Below are 19,101 nucleotides of genomic sequence, written 5' to 3'. Positions count from 1 at the left end.
CTCGGGCCTTTGAGGAGCTACGCTTGATCTGCTTGTACTGCAGGGGAACTTATTTGGCAGTTCATGTCAAAAGCAGCTTTGTTTCTGAGGTCAAGCACAGCTGTTCTGCTACACTCGCTGTAGAGCTCAGCTACCACGCTGCTGGAGATCGACCTTCCTGCAGACTTCAGCTGCAACCTTAACCAGCCCGCCTCATCCATGTGATTACTGCAGTCTGAAGTCCGTGATTAGCTGACAGAGGTGTGTTCGATTTGGGTTGGCGGTGAAACCTGCAGGACGGTGGATCTCCAGGTGGATGCTTGGTGGCAACTGCTAAAGGAAAACTCGTTTTTCAACCTAATCTCTAATCTGCAGAGCACAGTCGATGACGACAACACTGAGAAAAGAACAGAAAACCCACTGACTCGTAGCAAACTAACAGACATCGCTGAGCAGCTGCTGAATTCCATGAAGAGTTAAAAGGTATAATATGACATTTTACCATGGAAAAAAGGAAAATTTAGACGTTCCACTGACAGTATACTACGTCTTTAAGCACCGCCGCACAGTGTGGTGCTTAAAGACGCAGTGAGGAAGAGAAAGATTTAATAAATAAAAAAATGATTAATTAATTTATTATCAATTTAATTCATTTTTAATTTAAAAAAAAACTAAATAAATAAATAAAAAAACAGACAGATTAAAAAAATAAATAAAAAAGTTACTTTTGCTTTTCTCCTAAGGCTTTCTGGTAAAATCCAAATTACTACAAATTTTTTCTCCTGGAAAATTTTACAGATTTACTTGTGTACAACACTTGTTGTGCTGTTTTCACTATTACAGTAATTGTGTAAGACTTACAGCCAGTAATAGCTTTGCGATCAACACTGTCCTCATCCAACTCCTCATGAGACAGAAACACACGCAGACGCTTCATAGACACGCTGGCCTGCAGGGACGAGAGAGAGAGAGAGAGAGAGAGAGAGAGAGAGAGAGAGAGAGAGAGAGAGAGAGAGAGAGAGAGAATCACATCACAATGACCACAGCACACAATAACACAATAAATGAAAACACATGTAGTGTCAGTTATGCAATAATGTGAGTTAAACATTAAATACAGCTCTTTCCAATTAAAGAAATACTTCAACCAAGAATGCTAATGATCAAAGAAAAGCTAATAGGTGACTCAGCATGACGCAAATGACATTCTGTGAAGAGGTCCTTATTACACTACACTGTTAGCCACAATGAAGCTGTTTCATGAATCAATTCAGGGCCCTTTCCGAATCATTTTACAAGTCAGTTCAGATCCCGTCAGAGTCAGTTCAGGACAAATAGGTGGCTAATACGATGTAATTTCATGAATTGGGGGTTATTTGAATCGTTTATTGTATATATGAACTCCAAGCAAGACTCATTGCCCTGAACTGACTCTGACGGGCTCTGAACTGACTTGTTAAATGGTTCGGATGGGCCCTGAACTGACTCGTGAAACAGCTTGGACAGGCCCTGAACTGACTCGTGAGTCGACTCAGAGAGGCCCTGAACTGACTTATGAATCAACTTAAATGGGCCCTGAACCAACTCAGGAAACAGCTCAGACACGTCCGGATTTGACTCGTGAATCAACCTGGGCACGCCCTGAATTGACTCGTCAATCAACTTTGATGGGCCCTGAACTGACACGTGACTCAGCTCACTCATGCACAGTCATGACTGTTAAGCAGTTCTCCTGCAGCTCAGCGTCAGTTTCATTACAGCTTCAATGATCCTTTCACTGCAGAAAAACTTTAGTCTACTGGACAGAATGGAGCAACACATGCAGGGGATGAAACCGTCCATTACTGACCAAACTGCTCCTTTAACTGAGCGCTGAATGCCTGAGTGGAGACTGACCTGCACCATGCTGCTGATGACCATGGGCAGCATGTTGAGAGGAAAGCGCAGAATGTTGAAAAGAGCCAGCGACACGAAGGCTTTCTGAGCGTCCAGAACATTGTGCTCGTCCACCAGCACATACACTGCGAATGTGGAGAGCGCCACCTAGCAGGAGAACAAGAACATCCAATAACAGATGATGATATTAGAAGGTCTCTACGTAAAGTCTTTTGACATCATTTCATAGTCTAATAACAGCCAATTCTCCCTCAAATGATCTCAAATTTTAACAAAATGTGTAAAAACCAACCAAGTTTAATTCTTAATGTTTTTTTTCAGGTTGAACGGCGTTCACTAGAAATGAAAAGGCGTTTTGTGTGTTAGAATATGCTCGAACACCAGCTGGAAAGCAGATTTGGACATGGCACAAAAAACTCAAAGAGGACGGCTGTCTGTGCAGGGCAAAGGGATCTGGACCACCAGTATCGGTAGATATTACATTTGTGAAATCGGTTATAAAATCTACATCCCTCTGAATTTCTTGTTTGAATTTTAATAACTAAATCTTGTATTGTTCAACATGAAGCCTATTTAATTTCGTTCGCCAGGACATGTAGTTACTCAGATATTCACATCTCAAATTATGTCATTTTTCTGGGACACCCTGTATTTCATAAAGTAATGGTTTTATAAAGCCATGTTTTAGTATGTATGAACAGCTTATGTCAGTTTTTGCAAGATGACATAAGATGTTTAATGAAGTAAATGACAGTGTATTGACATTAGGGCTCATAAAAATTGATAACTGATGGGCAACTGTTTAATTCATAAGACTGTTATGAAGCACCGTTACCACGTAATGGAACTGAGGCATGTATGTAGTGTAAATATATCGTGTAAAGCGCCGCCACTGGACTCTGGAGCAGTGGAAACGTATTCTGTGGAGTGACGAATCAGCTTCTCTATCTGTCAGTCTGATGGACGAGTCTGGGTTTGGCGAATGCCAGGAGAACGTTACCTGCCTGACTGCACTGTGCCAGCTGTAGAGTTTGGTGGAGGAGGGATGATGATATGGGGCTGTTTTTCAGGGGTTGATCTAGAACCCTCAGTTCCAGTGAAGGGGAATCTTAATGCTTCAGCACCAAGACATTTGGACAGTTGTACACTTCCAACTTTGTGGGAACAGTTTGGGGAAGAACCTTTCCTGTTCCAGCATGACTGAGCCCCAGTGACCAAAGCAGCTCCATAAAGGCCTGACTGGGTGAGTTTGGTGTGGAAGACCTTGTGTGTGTGTGTGTGTATTTTTTCATAGATACGGCCTCAGCCTTATAAGTTCCTTGGTAATGATGCTTCATAACAGTGTTATAAATGGAACAACCGTCCACCACTTTATTTTAAGCCCCTATGAAGTCATCTTATGTCCTCCTGTTCATAAATACTCAACTACTGCTTTTAAACATGTTATTCACCACTAATGCCTGTGTTCACTATGTAGGCTGCCTTCAAATAAAGTGTGACTTCAATTGTTCCAGGTGACGGCCTCTCTCACCAGGAATGGAGCGCAGACCCAGGTGAAGGTGGAGACGGCGCCCAGGTAAGCTGCTTTCTTCAGCACGCGCAGTTCGCTCTCCCTGATGGCAGATACTTTATCTTTGAAAGCCAGTTCCCACGCGTACAGCTTCAGCACCTTAATGCCGTTCAGAACCTCGTTCATCAGCTTTATCCTGTTGTCTTTGCTCTTCATCTGAGCCACCTGAGGGCAGAAACAGCAGCAACAGTGGAGCTCACTCACCAGGAAACACTGCAGAGTCTAGGCAGGGTAGTAACTCTACTGTCTCACCATCACCACATCATAGGAAGCAGAGCAAAACAACAAAACCCACAAAAGATAGCTGTGGTTCTAAGATCTGATTGACTGAGCCACAAGCAAAGCGTTGTGGATTGCCAGAGTTATTAGTGAACCACATTACTTAGTGGAGGAGTAGTTTACAGCAATTACTGTTGAATATAAATCAACTACACAATAACGGGTAACACTTTACTATAGGGTGCTGTTCATAAGGCTACATGACACCTACATAAGCCTGTCATGACGACTGACATGTTTACTCCAATAGGCATCATCTGTCATAAAGGCTTCTTTAGCTTACTTTGATCAAAATTGGTAAACGTACCCTTCATAGCAAATGATGCCAATTGGAATAAGTGTTTATAAATATTTATGCAGGGTTATGTCAGCTGTCACGACAAGCTTATGTAGGCGTCATGCAGCCTTATGAACTGCACCCTACAGTAAAGTGAATGGTCAAAGCAATGTATGGGGAACCAGTGCAAACATCTGTAAACTGTACAGAAAGATTAGGGTGAAACTGTCCCATAGCAGCATTTATAGAATTTAAACAGCATTAAATAGCATTATGGGTAACACTTTACTGTAGGGAGCTGTTCATAAGGCTACATGACACCTACATAAGCTTGTCATGACAGCTGACATAACCCTGCATAAATATTTATAAACACTTATTCCAGTTGGCGTCATTTGCTATGAAGGTTACATTTACCAAATTTAGCTAACGTAGCCTTTATGACAGATGATGCCTACTGGAATAAGCATTTCTAAACATTTATACAGGGTTATGTCAGTCGTCACGACAGGCTTACGTAGGTGTCATGTAGCCTTACGAACAGCACCCTACAGTAAAGTGCTACCAAACAATGAAGTATTCAGGCCTTAGATATTTACAAGACTGTTATGATGTATTTAAGTCATTAATAGAGATAGAAATAAACTAAATATATACAAATCATAACTTACAATTACTAAATATAAACAAATCATAGGGTACTTTCTATTAGAAGGTATCTGTCCCAAACCTTCACTCCTAAATTCACACTAGTGTAAATAATATTTACATTTTTTTTAAAAGATTTTTTTGAAAGATTTACATTTATCATTAATTAAAGAGTAGTGGCTCATAATTAATCATAATTAAATTACAGGATCAACACACACACACACACACACACACCATCTAAACCGCTTATCATTCAGGGTCGCGGTGGGGAGCTGGAGCCTATCCCAGCTGTCATTGGGCAGAAGGCAGGATACACCCTGGACAGGTCGCCAGTCCATCGCAGGGCAGACAGACAGACATACACAATCACACACACACTCACACCTAGGGGCAATTTAGCACGTCCAATCAGCCTGACTGCATGTTTTTGGACTGTGGGAGGAAACCGGAGTACCCGGAGGAAACCCACGCAGACACGGGGAGAACAGGCAAACTCCACACAGAAATGACCCTGGTCGTCCGGGTGGGACTTGAACCCAGGCCATTCTGAGACGACAGCGCTACCCACTGCGCCAATTACAGGATCACTCTAAGCAAAAGGATTTTAGTCTAAAGTCCAAGATCAGTTAAAAGTCCCACATGTACTTTGAACCAGTTCAGTAGAATGATTCCTATACCCTCAGTTCAAGAACATGGAAGGCATTTTCAGAGCAGATGAAGTTTTTAACCTGGTAGGTTTTGGTTTTCATGGCTATAACTGCATTCACTGGAACCATCAGCACCATCACAGCAACTCCAGCCAGAACAGATGGACCTAGATTCTGCACAGAGCACAAGAGAGAAAAATCCACACATTTCCACACCGAACAACATGAGCTGAGATTTAAGCATCTCCACCCAGATCAACAGAGCAACAGCTGAAGGGGGACTCCACTAATTTTTCAAGAATTCTACATAATTAAATGGTTAGATATAAACCGAGCAGTTCAGAGTGGTTTGGTGTGAAACGCTCCGTTCTCGAGAGACTTACTGAGTCAGAACTGTTCACAGTGGTGGTGATAGGAACCAGACGTCCACCTCTAAAAGCTCCCTCACAGAAAGTTTCCACATGAAATGGTTATGAATTCACTGCCTGATGATGGATGGAGGGATACATGATATGCAGGGCGCTGTGAGGCCAAATAGTCCCCAAAGAAAACTTATTATTTCAGATTTTCCATTATTTTCCATCATCAACATTCCATATAAACTCAGAAGACTCGTGTAGGTTCACTGGTGGTTCTGGATAGTAAATAAAATGTCTATATCTGTGTTGTAGTCATGGCGACCCCTGGTTCCTATCACCACCACTGTAAAGACATCCAAGTTTATCTACAGTGAACCATTTCTGAATGACACTGTTCATATCTCAAGGACTGGATTATTCAGAAATTTAGAAAAACTGGTGGAATCCCCCTTTAAACAGTAAAGTTACCTTTTATCAACAAGCCATGCCAAAATAAAACCTAATTGAGCCTAAAGCCAAAATGTATACATTAAAAGTAAAGTAGGTTTTTTCCTTCTCCTGCAAAGTCACCATTTTGGAGATACGAGGTTTTGTTCCGACAGCAGCGAAATAAACACAAACACAACTTTACTTTTAATGTAAGTCAGTGGAACCAGACTTTTTTTTCCCCAAGTCATCTTTTGACTTTGGGTGCTTGAATGGTTTGTTTTTGAAACCTAAACAAAAGCAGGGCTCGTAAACAGGCTCCCACCTGCCAGAGGAAGTAGAGCGCCAGGATGACCTGAAGTGGAGCAGACCAGATCATGTTGATGTAAGTGATGAGGTCCATAAAGCGCTGAGCGTCCACTGACATCAGGTTGACTATCTCTCCCACTGTGGAGGTGCGGCGGGCCGCGTTTGTGATAACCAGCGCCTGAAGCAGATAAAGACAGTCATGTAACGACATGCTATTGTTGTTTAAGAGATCAGATTAAAGATCCCGTAAGATTAAAGGGCCCATGTCTGACATTCTTTGGATTGTATGTTCGCCCACCTGAACCTAAACATGTGTGTAATCATTGAATTGTATTAATTTTTTGATTTATGGCTTGTAGAGGTCTGTACGGGACAGCAGCTCCCACAAGATCTCATCCCGCTCCAGGCCAAAACCGAAATGTTTTGTCCCACTCCTTCCCATGCAGTTCTGTCAAGGTCCAATCACAAATACATTACTGCTGAAATAACACCGCAGTCGTGGTCATCAGGCTCACTGTGAGTAACTTCACCGCCATTTATTCAGGGTTTAAACACAGAGCAGGAATTAAACCACAGAGCGGCTATTTTTGGTGTTTTGCTGGGCAGCTGTGGCCGTCAGACTGAAGGCTCCGCCGTCTCTCTAACGCCTTATTCACTCGCTGCCTTTGCGTGGCGTGAGTGATGCGGCACTGTGAGCGCTACAGCTCGGACGCGCTGGCCTTTAATACGCACAGCGGTTGAGCTGTTGAGCAAAGCAACAAGAAAGTTATACAGATATTTCTGCTCCCAGACGGACAGATGGTCATATCAGTCACTCTGCTCAACAAAAATATCATTTATGAATGTACACGATATGTTTGTTTATCCTCGACAGCATTCTGACTGTGATTAAGCAAAAGTTTCAAGCCTGGTGGACCAACTGGGAAATCTGTCTGCAGCACAGAGTGTTTAACTAGCATTTCGTCATAAATTAAATAATAAAAGTAGCATTTTTAAGTTTGTATATGGTTTTCTATTTAATTTTCACTGATTTTCAGGGCTTATTTCAGTGTATTTTGCTGCACGCAGAAAAAAATCTGCCCCGGGTCCATTCTCTAAACACCGCGGGGCTTCGGTTCAGCGTCTGGGACGCTCTTCCGCTTTGCACGCACAGCCTGACCAGTTAACATTGGCGCCTAAATGAAAAGCAAAACTTTCCACATCGCTCACGCCACTCAGAAGCAGTATGAGTGAACGAGGCCTCAGCTACAAGAATTTGCGTGTTGTTCATGTGACTAACTGCTTCGCAACTCTTTAGAAAGACGCCATTTTAGCTGTTTTGCTGTTATCATTTTATATCATTTATATATATGATTTAGTGATCATTCTCATTTATTTAGGCTGTTCGTTAATTTGCAGGGATTTCTCTTTGTGTTTTTCGGCCTGCTCCCGCCTGCAGCGGGCTGGTTTCCCACCCCACTGAAAACTAGTCCCACGCCGCAAGATACTGTGGTGGGTCCTACAGGAATAGACCTCTAGTGGTTGGAATAGTGTAGTGGGTAACTGGGGCTAAATTCCCCACTCACACCATGCTACACTAGAAAGAGTCTTTGTTAAAGACTCCTAATTCTACGCTCACCTACCTGTTTAACAAAAAGAAATTCTAATCCACTCTGGATAAATTCACCTGCCAAATGCATAAACGGAAATTATTTTAGGAGCTTAGTTTCCACATATGGACTGCACAGACTTCAAAAGTGAACAGCATGATAAACAAAAAACAACGTACATTAAAGAAAGTAATTCACTTTCCTTTGATGGTTCCACGTTAAAGATACAGAAACATAAGATACCATTACATATAATAGTAAAGCAAATTAAGGGCAGCAGTAAGGCATTTTTTGCCCTTTACCACTAAAATATTTCCATAATATCACAGCTGAGATCTGTTCAAAGAAAAAGAAAAATTAGTCTATTTTCTCCGCTAAAAAAAAATTCCTTGGCTCTTCCATCAAACCTCACCTTCCTGTAGACCGCTCCTATGATGGCCGTGCGGAGCCTCATCCCCGTCACAAAGCACACGTGGAAATATTTCTGCAGGATGAGCGTCTGAACGCAGGTGCACACAAACAGCAGAGCGGTGTAGAAGTAGCCGTGCCAGGAGGGGGCGCTGGACTCGTTCACGAACTGGATCAGCAGCCTGCAGAGGAGGTTTCATCAGAGACGTTATAGAGGAGGAGTGGGTCGCTGGTTGAAACATGAATGGGAAAGCATCTCTGAAGGCTGAGCGCCGAGTGGTGGGCGCTGCCGCTGGCTGAGCGCAGATTGGTTAGCATTACTGCTACTGCGAGCTGATTGGTTGGTGAGCCAGAATACAGCACTGTTTAAGTATTTATGCTGCTCTGTGTTGAGTAAACAAGCACTTTTTTGTAAAAAAAAAAAATGTACAAACTTTTACAAACAATTTTGCTCAAAAGCTAATATTCATTACAGACTCGCTCAGGAGCGCCCTCTAGTGTCTGACATTACTGAGCAGTCAGTACTCTGAATTCAGCATATCACCAGCAGTCTAAAGTGGCTGACCACAGCGTTCAGGTAAACTGTTCTAAACCACACTGACAAGTCTGGAAGCAGTTTAAGCTCAAGGAATGTGTTTACAGAAAAGATTTGGGTGACTATTGACTTCTAGTGATTGATAGCAATGTTAAAGCTCCAGCGTTAAACTAAAACAGGAACATTTGGACGCCAAGTGTTTTGGAGTAACCTCAAAATAGCCCTAGGCAGCTATTTCAGATTACTTAACAACTCAACATGGTTCGAGAAGAGGGTGTGATTAAGTTAGCACCATGCTAACTGGTCCTCACGAGCTTCCGCTACCAGTTAGCTCCAGTGATAAATTAAAGAAATAAACATGTGCCTGATTGATTATTGTGTAAATAGAATTTTAGATGCATCTAAAACAGCCGTTTCAACCTAAAGCTCCAAATTTCTGTGTACGTTTTCACAGCAGGAGCTGAACAGAGCTACAGGGCGGTTATGTAAGCGTCAGAATGCAGTCTTGCTGCTTTTGGGTCCATAAAAACCTCACTGATGAGTTTACAGACACGCCACAGCCTGTGAAAGGAGTAAATGAGTTCAGCCTCTCGGAGACGGCGGGAGGGTTCTGCTCATTGGTAATTTGATCATATTCAGCAGGCGAAAGCAAACTCTGTACAAAAGGCACAGCTGCTGTTTAGGAAGTAAAACCTTCCCACCGTGAGAAGGTCCAGCTCGCTGTGAAGGAAAGTAAACAACTGAACACTGGACCACAAACTCTTCTCTTAAACCACAGAAACTCTAATGAACCATTCATCACACTTGTAACTCACTGGAATACAATAACTATATATTAAGGTATAATAATAAAAGCAACGACTTCAACAACAATAACAACCAACTTCTTTGCATCGTCTTGATTGGAGTAAGTGAATAATAAGCCTCAGAATTTGTACGTACATATAAGCACAAATGAAACATCACTATACTTAGATGTTTTTAGATACGCATCGTGACGTACACTTTCTGAAATGTATAAATAATGCAACAGCAAAACAGAACTACATTAAAAAAAGGCTATAAAAACTAAAAGGTTGAGCAGTTTTGTGCTAAAACACACATTTTACATTATATACTAGAGATGCACAGGTACCCCTTTTTCCCTCCCGATACCGATACCTGATCCTTAAGTACTGACCGATACAGAGTACCGATACCGATACTCTAGAACTCTATCTGACCTAACTCACCTATAAGTCCTGATATTTACATTTTTTAAATATTTTATGTGGTAAAATCTGTGCTCTGCATCAGAAATAAAACACACTCAGCTTGGCTAGATGGTACTTACTTGTTGGACTATATTTATTAGATGCTTAAGAAAACTTGTGTTTATTTACTGTATATATTTAGTACGTCCTATTATATAACTAGTAATAAGAACCATGTTTAACATCTTAAGTAAATGGAAAATATTTTTATTTATTGTGCAAAACAGTTAAAAACAGAGCTGAACGGTTTACAGATAAACCTGTGGTGTTTACACTTCAGCACACAGCAGCTTCTCTGGCTCAAAACGGAGCTGAATGTTGTTTCACATCCAAAATTCTCGAGTCGTTTGTCTCAGACGTGTCAGTATCGGCGACTCTCAGTGCTTTTTCTGACCTGGTTGAAGCGACAGGACGCGAGACCCCGCTGCTGAGTGATACAGCTGACCAAAGGAGGCGCACCGCAGGCGACGCACAGGCTGCTATGCTAAAGGCTTAATTGAGGCTAAAGGCGATACACCAAGATTCTGGCGGTTCCTTCGGCTCTCTCACTAACATTAATTCAGACTTTAAGTGACCACACAGTGGCAGACGAGTGATTATGGACAGAAGCAGCAATACCGATACCGTGCTTAAGTGCCAGTATCGGTGCAACACCACTACATACTATATATAATATTATATTATATTTTACATTAAAACAACAGAATGATAGCAAATAGGTCTGCCATCCAATCAGCTGCACTGTTGCTATGCAGTTTATGCAGTTGGACACACTGGATGTTGTTGTTTACAGACTCTTGTGCTATAGAAGCACCATCCTCATCATATACCCAGAAAACGGTATCGTGACGCAATTTATCACAATAATGATAATATATCATCATACTGCCCACCCCTACGATAAAGAGCAGAGGAGGGGTTTGAGATTTAAATAAAAAAATTAAATTAAAATAAAAAATTAAAAAAATAAAATAAAAAATAAATAAAAATAAAAAAAAGGCACCTGAGGATTTCTGGTCCTACGAACATCAGGATGTCGTGGATGATCTTGTAGAAGGAGCTGACGAGGAAGTACGGGCCGAACGTCCTGCAGAGTGCGATGAACAGAGAGGGACTGCCGCTCTTCTGAGGCGTTTTCATGATCAGAATCTCAGACTCCTCTATCGGCAGCCCGTCCTTCTTCTCAGCCATTGCCGACCGTTTGGGAGAATACATGGTTTTTTCATGTGGCCTGAAGGAGAAAACAGAACAAGAGGTGCAGGTTCATCACTGAAAAACACAAAAGAAATACATCATTAAAAACACAAAATGCATGATTTTCACCCAGTCCCCAGATTTTCAAAATAACATGAGCCTAAATGATGACGACAAAGCAAAATTCACCTTTTCAGCCCCACATTGAAAGCAGCACAATACAGAGGAGCTTATATACAGTCTCAAAATGGAAACTGGCCATGTTGAAATGTACTAAAGACTGTTTTTGATGCATAAAACCACACAAACAGTTTGAGTGAACCTGGGCGAGACACGATACAAAAAAAAAAAGGAAATGTAGAATAAGACCCATTAACCTCTTCAACTCCTTGAGACCACCGGTGGTTCCAAAACACACTTCGTCATATTCTTCATAACTTTCATATTTAATAAGCTACATTCTAAAGGTGGGGGTCGTATGAGAGCTGTAACTGTCTTCTCTCCAGTCAAACAGATGGGTGATGTAATTTTAAACCCTTATAATAAAAGAAGCTGAACTTTTTCTACTGAAAGTCGACCCATTTTTCCACAAATCTGGGCTATAAACTATAAACAGATGGCGTCTCTTCAGTGATCTGCTCTGGAAAAATTATTTTTATAAAATAATACAAAGAGCGTAAGATTTTTGGCTTTCAGCTGTAAATTGTAAGCATATAGCGACATGTGTAGATCATAAAACACATTTTCAGGGGGGACTGAGCAAATTAGATTTTTCACCAGACCGTTGCTTTAAGCAGACACTGTGTACATTTGCTGAGCGTCTGCTCTTTAAAACTGAGCTATGGACGCACATAAGTCACACACAGCCATGTTTACTTCTGTTCCCTGCTTGCTCAGCACAGAAACGGTTGCTAGGACATCATCTTTTATTGACCGAATGCTGAGTAATGTCTGCTGTCTGCAGAGTATTTGCTTGACCAACATTTGGCGTCAATCACAGGCCCCTCAGACACTGTGGGGGAGGACGGCGTTCTAGTCAACAAGTTAAGATGGATTATAAAATTGTACTTTTATAAATGTGTACGTGAAAGAAAATATGTAAAGAGCCTGTTGGTACATTTTACACTAGTGCTATACACCAATCGGGCACAACATTCTGACCACCTCCTTGTTTCTACGCTCATTGTCCATTTTATCAGCTCCACTTACTATATAGGTGCACTTTGTAGTTCTACAGTTACAGACTGTAGTCCATCTGTTTCTCTGATACTTTGTTAGCCCCCTTTTACCCTGTTCTTCAGTGGTCAGGACCCCCATGGACCCTCACAGAGCAGGTACTATTTGGGTGGTGGATCATTCTCAGCCCTGCAGTAACGCTGACGTGGTGGTGGTGTGTTGGTGTGTGTTGTGCTGGTACGAGTGGATCAGACACAGCAGTGCTGCTGGAGTTTTTAAACACTGTGTCCACTCACTGTCCACTCTATTAGACACTCCTACCTTGTCAGTCCACCTTGTAGATGTAAAGTCAGAGACAATAGCTCATCTGCTGCTGCTGCACAGTTTGTGTTGGTCATCCTCTAGTCCTTCATCAGTGGTCACAGGACGCTGCCCACAGGACGCTGCCGGCTGGATATTTTTGGTTGGTGGACTTCTCAGTCCAGCAGTGACACTGAGGTGTTTAAAACTCCAGCAGCACTGCTGTGTCTGATCCACTCGTACCAGCGCAACAGGATCAAATCTTTTTGCAGGTGGCTCAGAGATTTGATTCACAACTGAATCAGTCAAATCATTTTAGTAATGTTTTTTGCAGCAAATGCACTTTTAAAGAAAGATGCTCTAAACAGGTTCAACAGTTCAACTCAGTCAAAATCGGGAACAACATCTCCAGCACCACCATACTGACCACTGGCGCCCCTCAGGGCTGTGTGCTCAGTCCCCTGCTGTTCACTCTGCTGACTCACGACTGTACTGCAAAGTACAGCTCAAACCACATCATCAAGTTCGCTGACGACACGACTGCGGTGGGTCTGTTCAGCAAGAATGATGAGTCAGCGTACAGAGGGGAGGTGCAGCGGCTAACAGACTGGTGCAGAACCAACAACCTGTCTCTGAATGTAGACAAAACTAAGGAGATGGTTGTTGACTTCTGGAGAGTGCGAGGTGAGGTGAGGTGAGGTGACCCCCCCCCCAGCTGAGCTCATGTATGTTATCTGACTGCGTAACTCACAGATCACAGCATGTTAAATATCTCCGCACCTTATTCCACAACCCTACCTCCTGCTCAGAAATGAGTGCTGTGTCGGTGCTGCACTGTCCTGTCTGTTCACTGTCTAATGTCTGTTTTATTTATTGTACTTATTGTGTTGTTTCTAGTTTAATTTTTCTGCACGCTGCACTTTGTACTGTCCATTTTGTTTCACGTTGCACCATGTTGTTCCTTGGAGGAACGTTATTTCACTCCACTGTGTCCTTGTACGTAGATGGAACCATTCCATCTTATCACGAGATCATACGAGACTCACATCCGGAGTTATGAGCCTATGAAGAGGGGCTGAGATACACGTCATCTGCCTCTCACTGTGTGGAACTGGTGGATTCGTGTGTCCATCTACATTCTGTGTGAAACTGACCGATGGACACTCAGGAAATCACTAAGGACTGACCATCACGCTGGAAACCCTTCATTCTTCACTCAGTCCACATCGGAGACTCATGTGAAACGGCGTGCAGAGAGTTTACAGCTGCTGAAGCTGCTGCAGCGGGTTTGGAAAGTAGTGATGATCATATTTATCTAATATTTTAATCATATATTCCACTGTTTTTGTGATCCTGGACTTTGGTGAACCCATTTCAAGCACCAAAACAATTCGTCCACTTGAGTAAAGCCGTGTTTTCACAAGAGACATTAAGAATTTCTAAAAACAGAATTATCTCTGTACACAGAGATGCAGGTCAAAGGGCCTCAGTATACACTGTTAGAAATAAAGGTTCTGTTCAGGTACGTTTCTCGTTCATCAAGGTACAAACAGTGTAAATGTTCCCTCAAAGGTTCAACAGTGGTTTTAAGGTCTGATTGTGAACCTTAAATAAGTTTTTCCAGGTGAAAAGTTCGTATTTGTACCTTTTCATAATCAAATGTTTTAAAACTAGTGCATGGTTTAGTACCTTTATCTACAAGTGTAAAGAGAGCCAAGACTGTGTGAATATGTGGGCATCATGTCATACGCAACTGCCTATAAAGGTGACTTTAAGAATATATGCACAAAAATCAAGAACCTCAGAGGGTTAATTATCCTTCTTCAGGCATTATTATTTAAGCATTTTCTTTAAAAAAATCCCACAAAGGTTCCCTTTCAACAGAACGCTAAACACATAATTCACTGTTTGGGGTTCTTATTAGTGACTTCATGCACCTGGCAAGCTACTATTTCCTGGAAATGCTGTGCCAGCCCTTTCTTCTGAGCTTTGCATGCTTTAAGTGCCAAAATACAACACTGTGAAAGAACAACACAGAAGAAACAGGTCAAATGTCAGCAGCCACTTTCAGAGACAACTGCATGATGAATAAAACCACTAATTTATCCTGATCAAGTTCATGGCTCTCTTTTCAGTCCAGGTTCTGGACTGCACCCTCAGCAGAGCCTGAAATATTTGTCCGAACCCGACAGGACCTGACGGCTCATGTTCTAACGTCACTTCTCAAACATGTGTTGAGCTCGGCTCAGGTTCGTATTTCACTATGGGGTTCTCACAGACCGCCTCCCGCTTTAGTCCACCTGCATTTCCTCCTGCTTTAGTTTCACTCCTTAGTCTATTCTACACTTTCATCACTGCCTTAAAAACCTTTTTAATCTGGGATGCTGGAGTCACAAACCGAGCACTGAGGACCACGAGACCCCGAGAGAGAACGGGACACGTGACTCAATTCAGGAAAGGACAGTTTAGTGCAGCTGAAAGAGCATTCGATTTTTTTTTTTTTTTTGCCAAAAAATTTACCTTTTATGTTCAATATGTTCTACACTCTGAGAAAAAAGGTACTAGACTGGGGCAGTTCCCCTCTTGTTACTGGGGTGGGACCCTCAAGGCTCCATCTCAGTACCTTTAGTCAGGGAACATAACTGAACCATAATCCACTGAAATGATATGTTCTAAGCTGTACTGATTCCACACACCCCGTCTCGTCTCCAGGCTTTTATTTTACTGTTCTGTTTAAAACATTCGGTTATGAAAAGGTACAAATACAAACTTTTCACCTGGAGAAACTTATTTAAGGTTCACAGCCAGACCTTAGAACCACTGTTGTACCTTTGAGGGAACATTTACACTGTTTGTACCTTGATGAAGTAAAAATGTACCTGAACAGAACCTTTATGTCTAACAGTGTATGTAACATGTTCTGAGTGCAGAAACAAAATGTATCCAGGAAAAGACTAAGAAATGTTTGAAACAGTGTTCGTTATGCAAATAAGTCTGTTGAGGCAAAAGTTAATTGTTTGCACAGCTGGTTATTTTACTATAGCAACTGTATTTTATATTGTATATTATTGTATATTAACCCATTGAGTACGTTAATGTTGTGAACACGCAGGCATCTCCTCCTCTTCACATAGAGCTTCATATACACCTGGTGAGAAAGCCAGCAACAGTCAAGGCAGCTAGTCAAGATTCAGTGTTGATCTCTTTGTCATCTACATAAAATGTATGAGTAATAAACGGACAATTCAGGCGTTTCAGTACCACTTTAGAATAAGACTACCCTTAAAAAGCGTTTATGAATGGGTTATAATTAGTTTATTAATGTTATTAATTAGTTCATAAACACTTTAAAAAGCATGAATAAACAGTTATAACACACTAATTAAAATGCCAAAAGTAAGCTGTTATATATGATGAACATGAATATGAGATAAAGCTGCCGGGTTTAACACCGACTGTTGAAAATGAAAGTTCAGTAACCAGCAACATCTGAACTTTCACAGCATAGACGAACGTGTGTTCACTGTTAGGCAAACAAGTCAGTGTTTCCCCTTTTTATTTATGTGTTGTTACTGCTTATTGATGATTTTAAGGTGTGCATGAACTGATTTATAACCAACAATAAGCTATTTTTAAACCCATTCATAAAAGCTTTATAAGGGTAGTAATATTCTAAAGTGGTACTGAAAACGCAACACAAACAGCTCCTGCTCTTGCTTTGCGAAGCGTTCAGGGTGAAATAAGTCGCGGAGTGGTTCCGGATTAACACCGCGACACGTCGCATCTGGTGTGAAATGGGCGTAGCTCAGAGTCTGACCTTTTGACCTTGCTGCATTCATGGTCCCAGCACCGCGCCAGCTGTGGCACCACTGCCTGAGAGCGGTCCTCCTCATTTAGTGACCACAAATCTTTCTCTTCCAGTGGCCTTTTGTAGCCCTGCACCATCATCCTGCAACAGAAGGACAGACACTCATTCACATGAAGCCCTTAATCATCCTAATAAGTGTTTCTGTTTCAGACAAAACCAACAATAACCAACACACCTGAAGACCTCGGTTAACCAGACCAGGATCGCTTAAATACAGGGTGATTCAAAAAGATTCATCCGATTTCAAAATGATTTATTTCCGTTATAAATCATTACAGATCAATGCAGTGAACTGTAAATAGTTTAAATGAGCATAAAGTTTATTATGTAATTGTACAAGGTCTCAGTCTGAACCTCCTCCAGCTGTACAGACAACATCAACACCATAGTCAGATTCATCCATACTGGATTGAGCATGTCGGGTGTCGCTGCACTCACGGCTCTTTCAGTGCGATTTTGGAGATCAACCAGTGCTGTGGAACCAACGCCGAACGCTCTGAGCTGTTGGAGCTTCACTGCCCACGAAAATCACACTGCACAGTTATGACAGATTCACTCTTATTGAAGTGGAGAACGCAGAACGCTTTCTGCTCAGGGGTCTCATCTCCTCTCAGACTGAAGGGAACCATCTTCCACTGACAGTCGGAAACTCAATGACCCCCTCTTACAATTGGATTGTGATTGGTTCCTCGGCGCCTCACGGTTGTAAATATATTGCGCTTTGAAACCGGATGAATCTTTTTTAATCACCTTGTATAACAAACAAAACTTCTCATGCTGGAATTAGACTTAGCAGTCATTGCTTTGAGGTATATTATGTTGCAAACGTTTCAGGCACTGAAGAAAAGTTTATCTATCTGGGCTTTAAAAGTTTATTTAAGCTGGGCTTACACTACATGACTTTTTGCCAGATTTTAACCCTGATTTGCCCCTTTGCGACTCTCCAGATCGACCGACTGTGTGGATGATCTGTAGTGTGAGAGGAGAAACGAGTGAATCTTTAGTCCTCCAATCAAACTCTGAAGTGATTTTAGACCCTCTGATTTTATCAAACATGTTTAATATTTTCTGACTCAAAAAAGTCCCGCAGTGTGAGAAGGTCAGAGGTTTACTCAATGAGTGATTCAAACAGCCAATCAGAGAGCTAGAAGAGCGGTGAATCAGACGAAGAGAGGCGTATTAACAGCAGAGACAGAGGAGCTGAGTGTAAAACACAGATAAGAGCTGAAATCATGTTTATAATGTATAAATTCCCTTTACGGTTTCAGCTCAGCTGCCGGTCTGTAGTGAAATATTCCTCCAGCTCTCACTGTAATATCAGCATCTCTCACCTCATATTAATCCCCAGTTTACGCCTTTCACTGCACATAAAAGCACAAACAGGTCCAGTGAGTTCAGCTCTGTTTGGGTCACGTGATCTGAGGAGTTCTGGGAGTTTGAGTTCTTATTCGTAGCCCAAACCTGTTCTGTGTTATTCTCTCTCTCAGCCCTGTCGTCTAGTCTGAGCGCCTCACCACAAACAGACAAGACATTCTGTGACAAACTGGTGTTCAGTTTGTGATGAGCTCCGTTTTAGACAACTGTTAGGATTTTAAAAGTAGTGTAGTGACGCCCAGGCTTACTCATAAACATACTAATATTCAAATAAAAATATAGAGACATAGTTTTGCTTCCATTTTAAAGCTTGTGAGGTAAACCAGGTTGACAACAGTCCGAGATCTGGGATCAGAGAGAGGAAAGAAAACTCCTGTTTAGTTGTATTGTAGGTCAAAACATCCTGATCCTGAATCAACAGCTTGCGCTTCATTTTCGCAGACTAAATTACTTAATGAAACCTCCTTCAGGCTAGACTTGACTTTCATTTCCACATGGACTCTGAATGTATCGAAAGACCTCGGTTAGCCTGATCAGGTAAGCTTAAAGGTTCTATATACGACATTTTAAACGTTAATATAGCAGCAAAGAACTATTTTCCATGTAAAGACATAGTGGAGTAACAGAGTCCTGAGCAGAGAGTGAAGCCACGCCCCCTGTGTGTGTGTGTGTGTGTGTGTGTGTGTGTGTGTGTGTGTGTGTGTGTGTGTGTGTGTAATCTGAGCTTCTCCGCTTTTGTTTCCATAGCCGGTCCGGCAGTGCGTGCATGTTAATCCCACCCTGTGAAAACATCGAAACCTCCCCATGTTTTGTTTTGCCCTCCCCAGACAGTGACCGTCCACACAGCATCGCACCACTTAAGGTGGAACTGGAAAATTCAAACAAGAAGCCGAGGCACCTGAATATAGCCTAGCTGCTGCACCTTTTAAGGTGGAATGGGAAATTCGAACAAGAAGCTGAGGTGCCGAATATAGCCTAGCTGCTGCACCTTTTAAGGTGGAACTGGAAAAT

The 19,101-nt window shown here is 42.0% G+C and overlaps 1 protein-coding gene across 5 annotated transcripts in view; it reads right to left on the bottom strand.

The window, feature by feature from the left end:
* The window catches only part of abcc1 (ATP-binding cassette, sub-family C (CFTR/MRP), member 1), a 68,923-nt gene that overhangs the window by 37,198 nt on the left and 12,624 nt on the right, over positions 1-19,101 (bottom strand). For all 5 annotated transcript variants that reach the window (XM_036589240.1, XM_036589241.1, XM_036589246.1 and 2 more), the window contains exons 7-14: positions 16,666-16,797; positions 11,182-11,409; positions 8,395-8,572; positions 6,410-6,571; positions 5,381-5,473; positions 3,407-3,610; positions 1,876-2,022; positions 841-928 (exon numbers count right to left, since the gene is read on the bottom strand). In XM_036589240.1, the coding sequence (XP_036445133.1) occupies positions 841-928; positions 1,876-2,022; positions 3,407-3,610; positions 5,381-5,473; positions 6,410-6,571; positions 8,395-8,572; positions 11,182-11,409; positions 16,666-16,797 (1,232 nt within the window). The remainder of the gene's footprint in view (positions 1-840; positions 929-1,875; positions 2,023-3,406; positions 3,611-5,380; positions 5,474-6,409; positions 6,572-8,394; positions 8,573-11,181; positions 11,410-16,665; positions 16,798-19,101) is intronic.

This window comes from Colossoma macropomum, unplaced genomic scaffold (genome assembly GCF_904425465.1).
Source record: "Colossoma macropomum unplaced genomic scaffold, Colossoma_macropomum, whole genome shotgun sequence".
Classification (NCBI taxonomy): domain Eukaryota; kingdom Metazoa; phylum Chordata; class Actinopteri; order Characiformes; family Serrasalmidae; genus Colossoma; species Colossoma macropomum.
The sequence above is the reverse complement of the archived record's forward strand: the minus strand, read 5'-3'. Positions and strand labels throughout refer to the sequence as shown.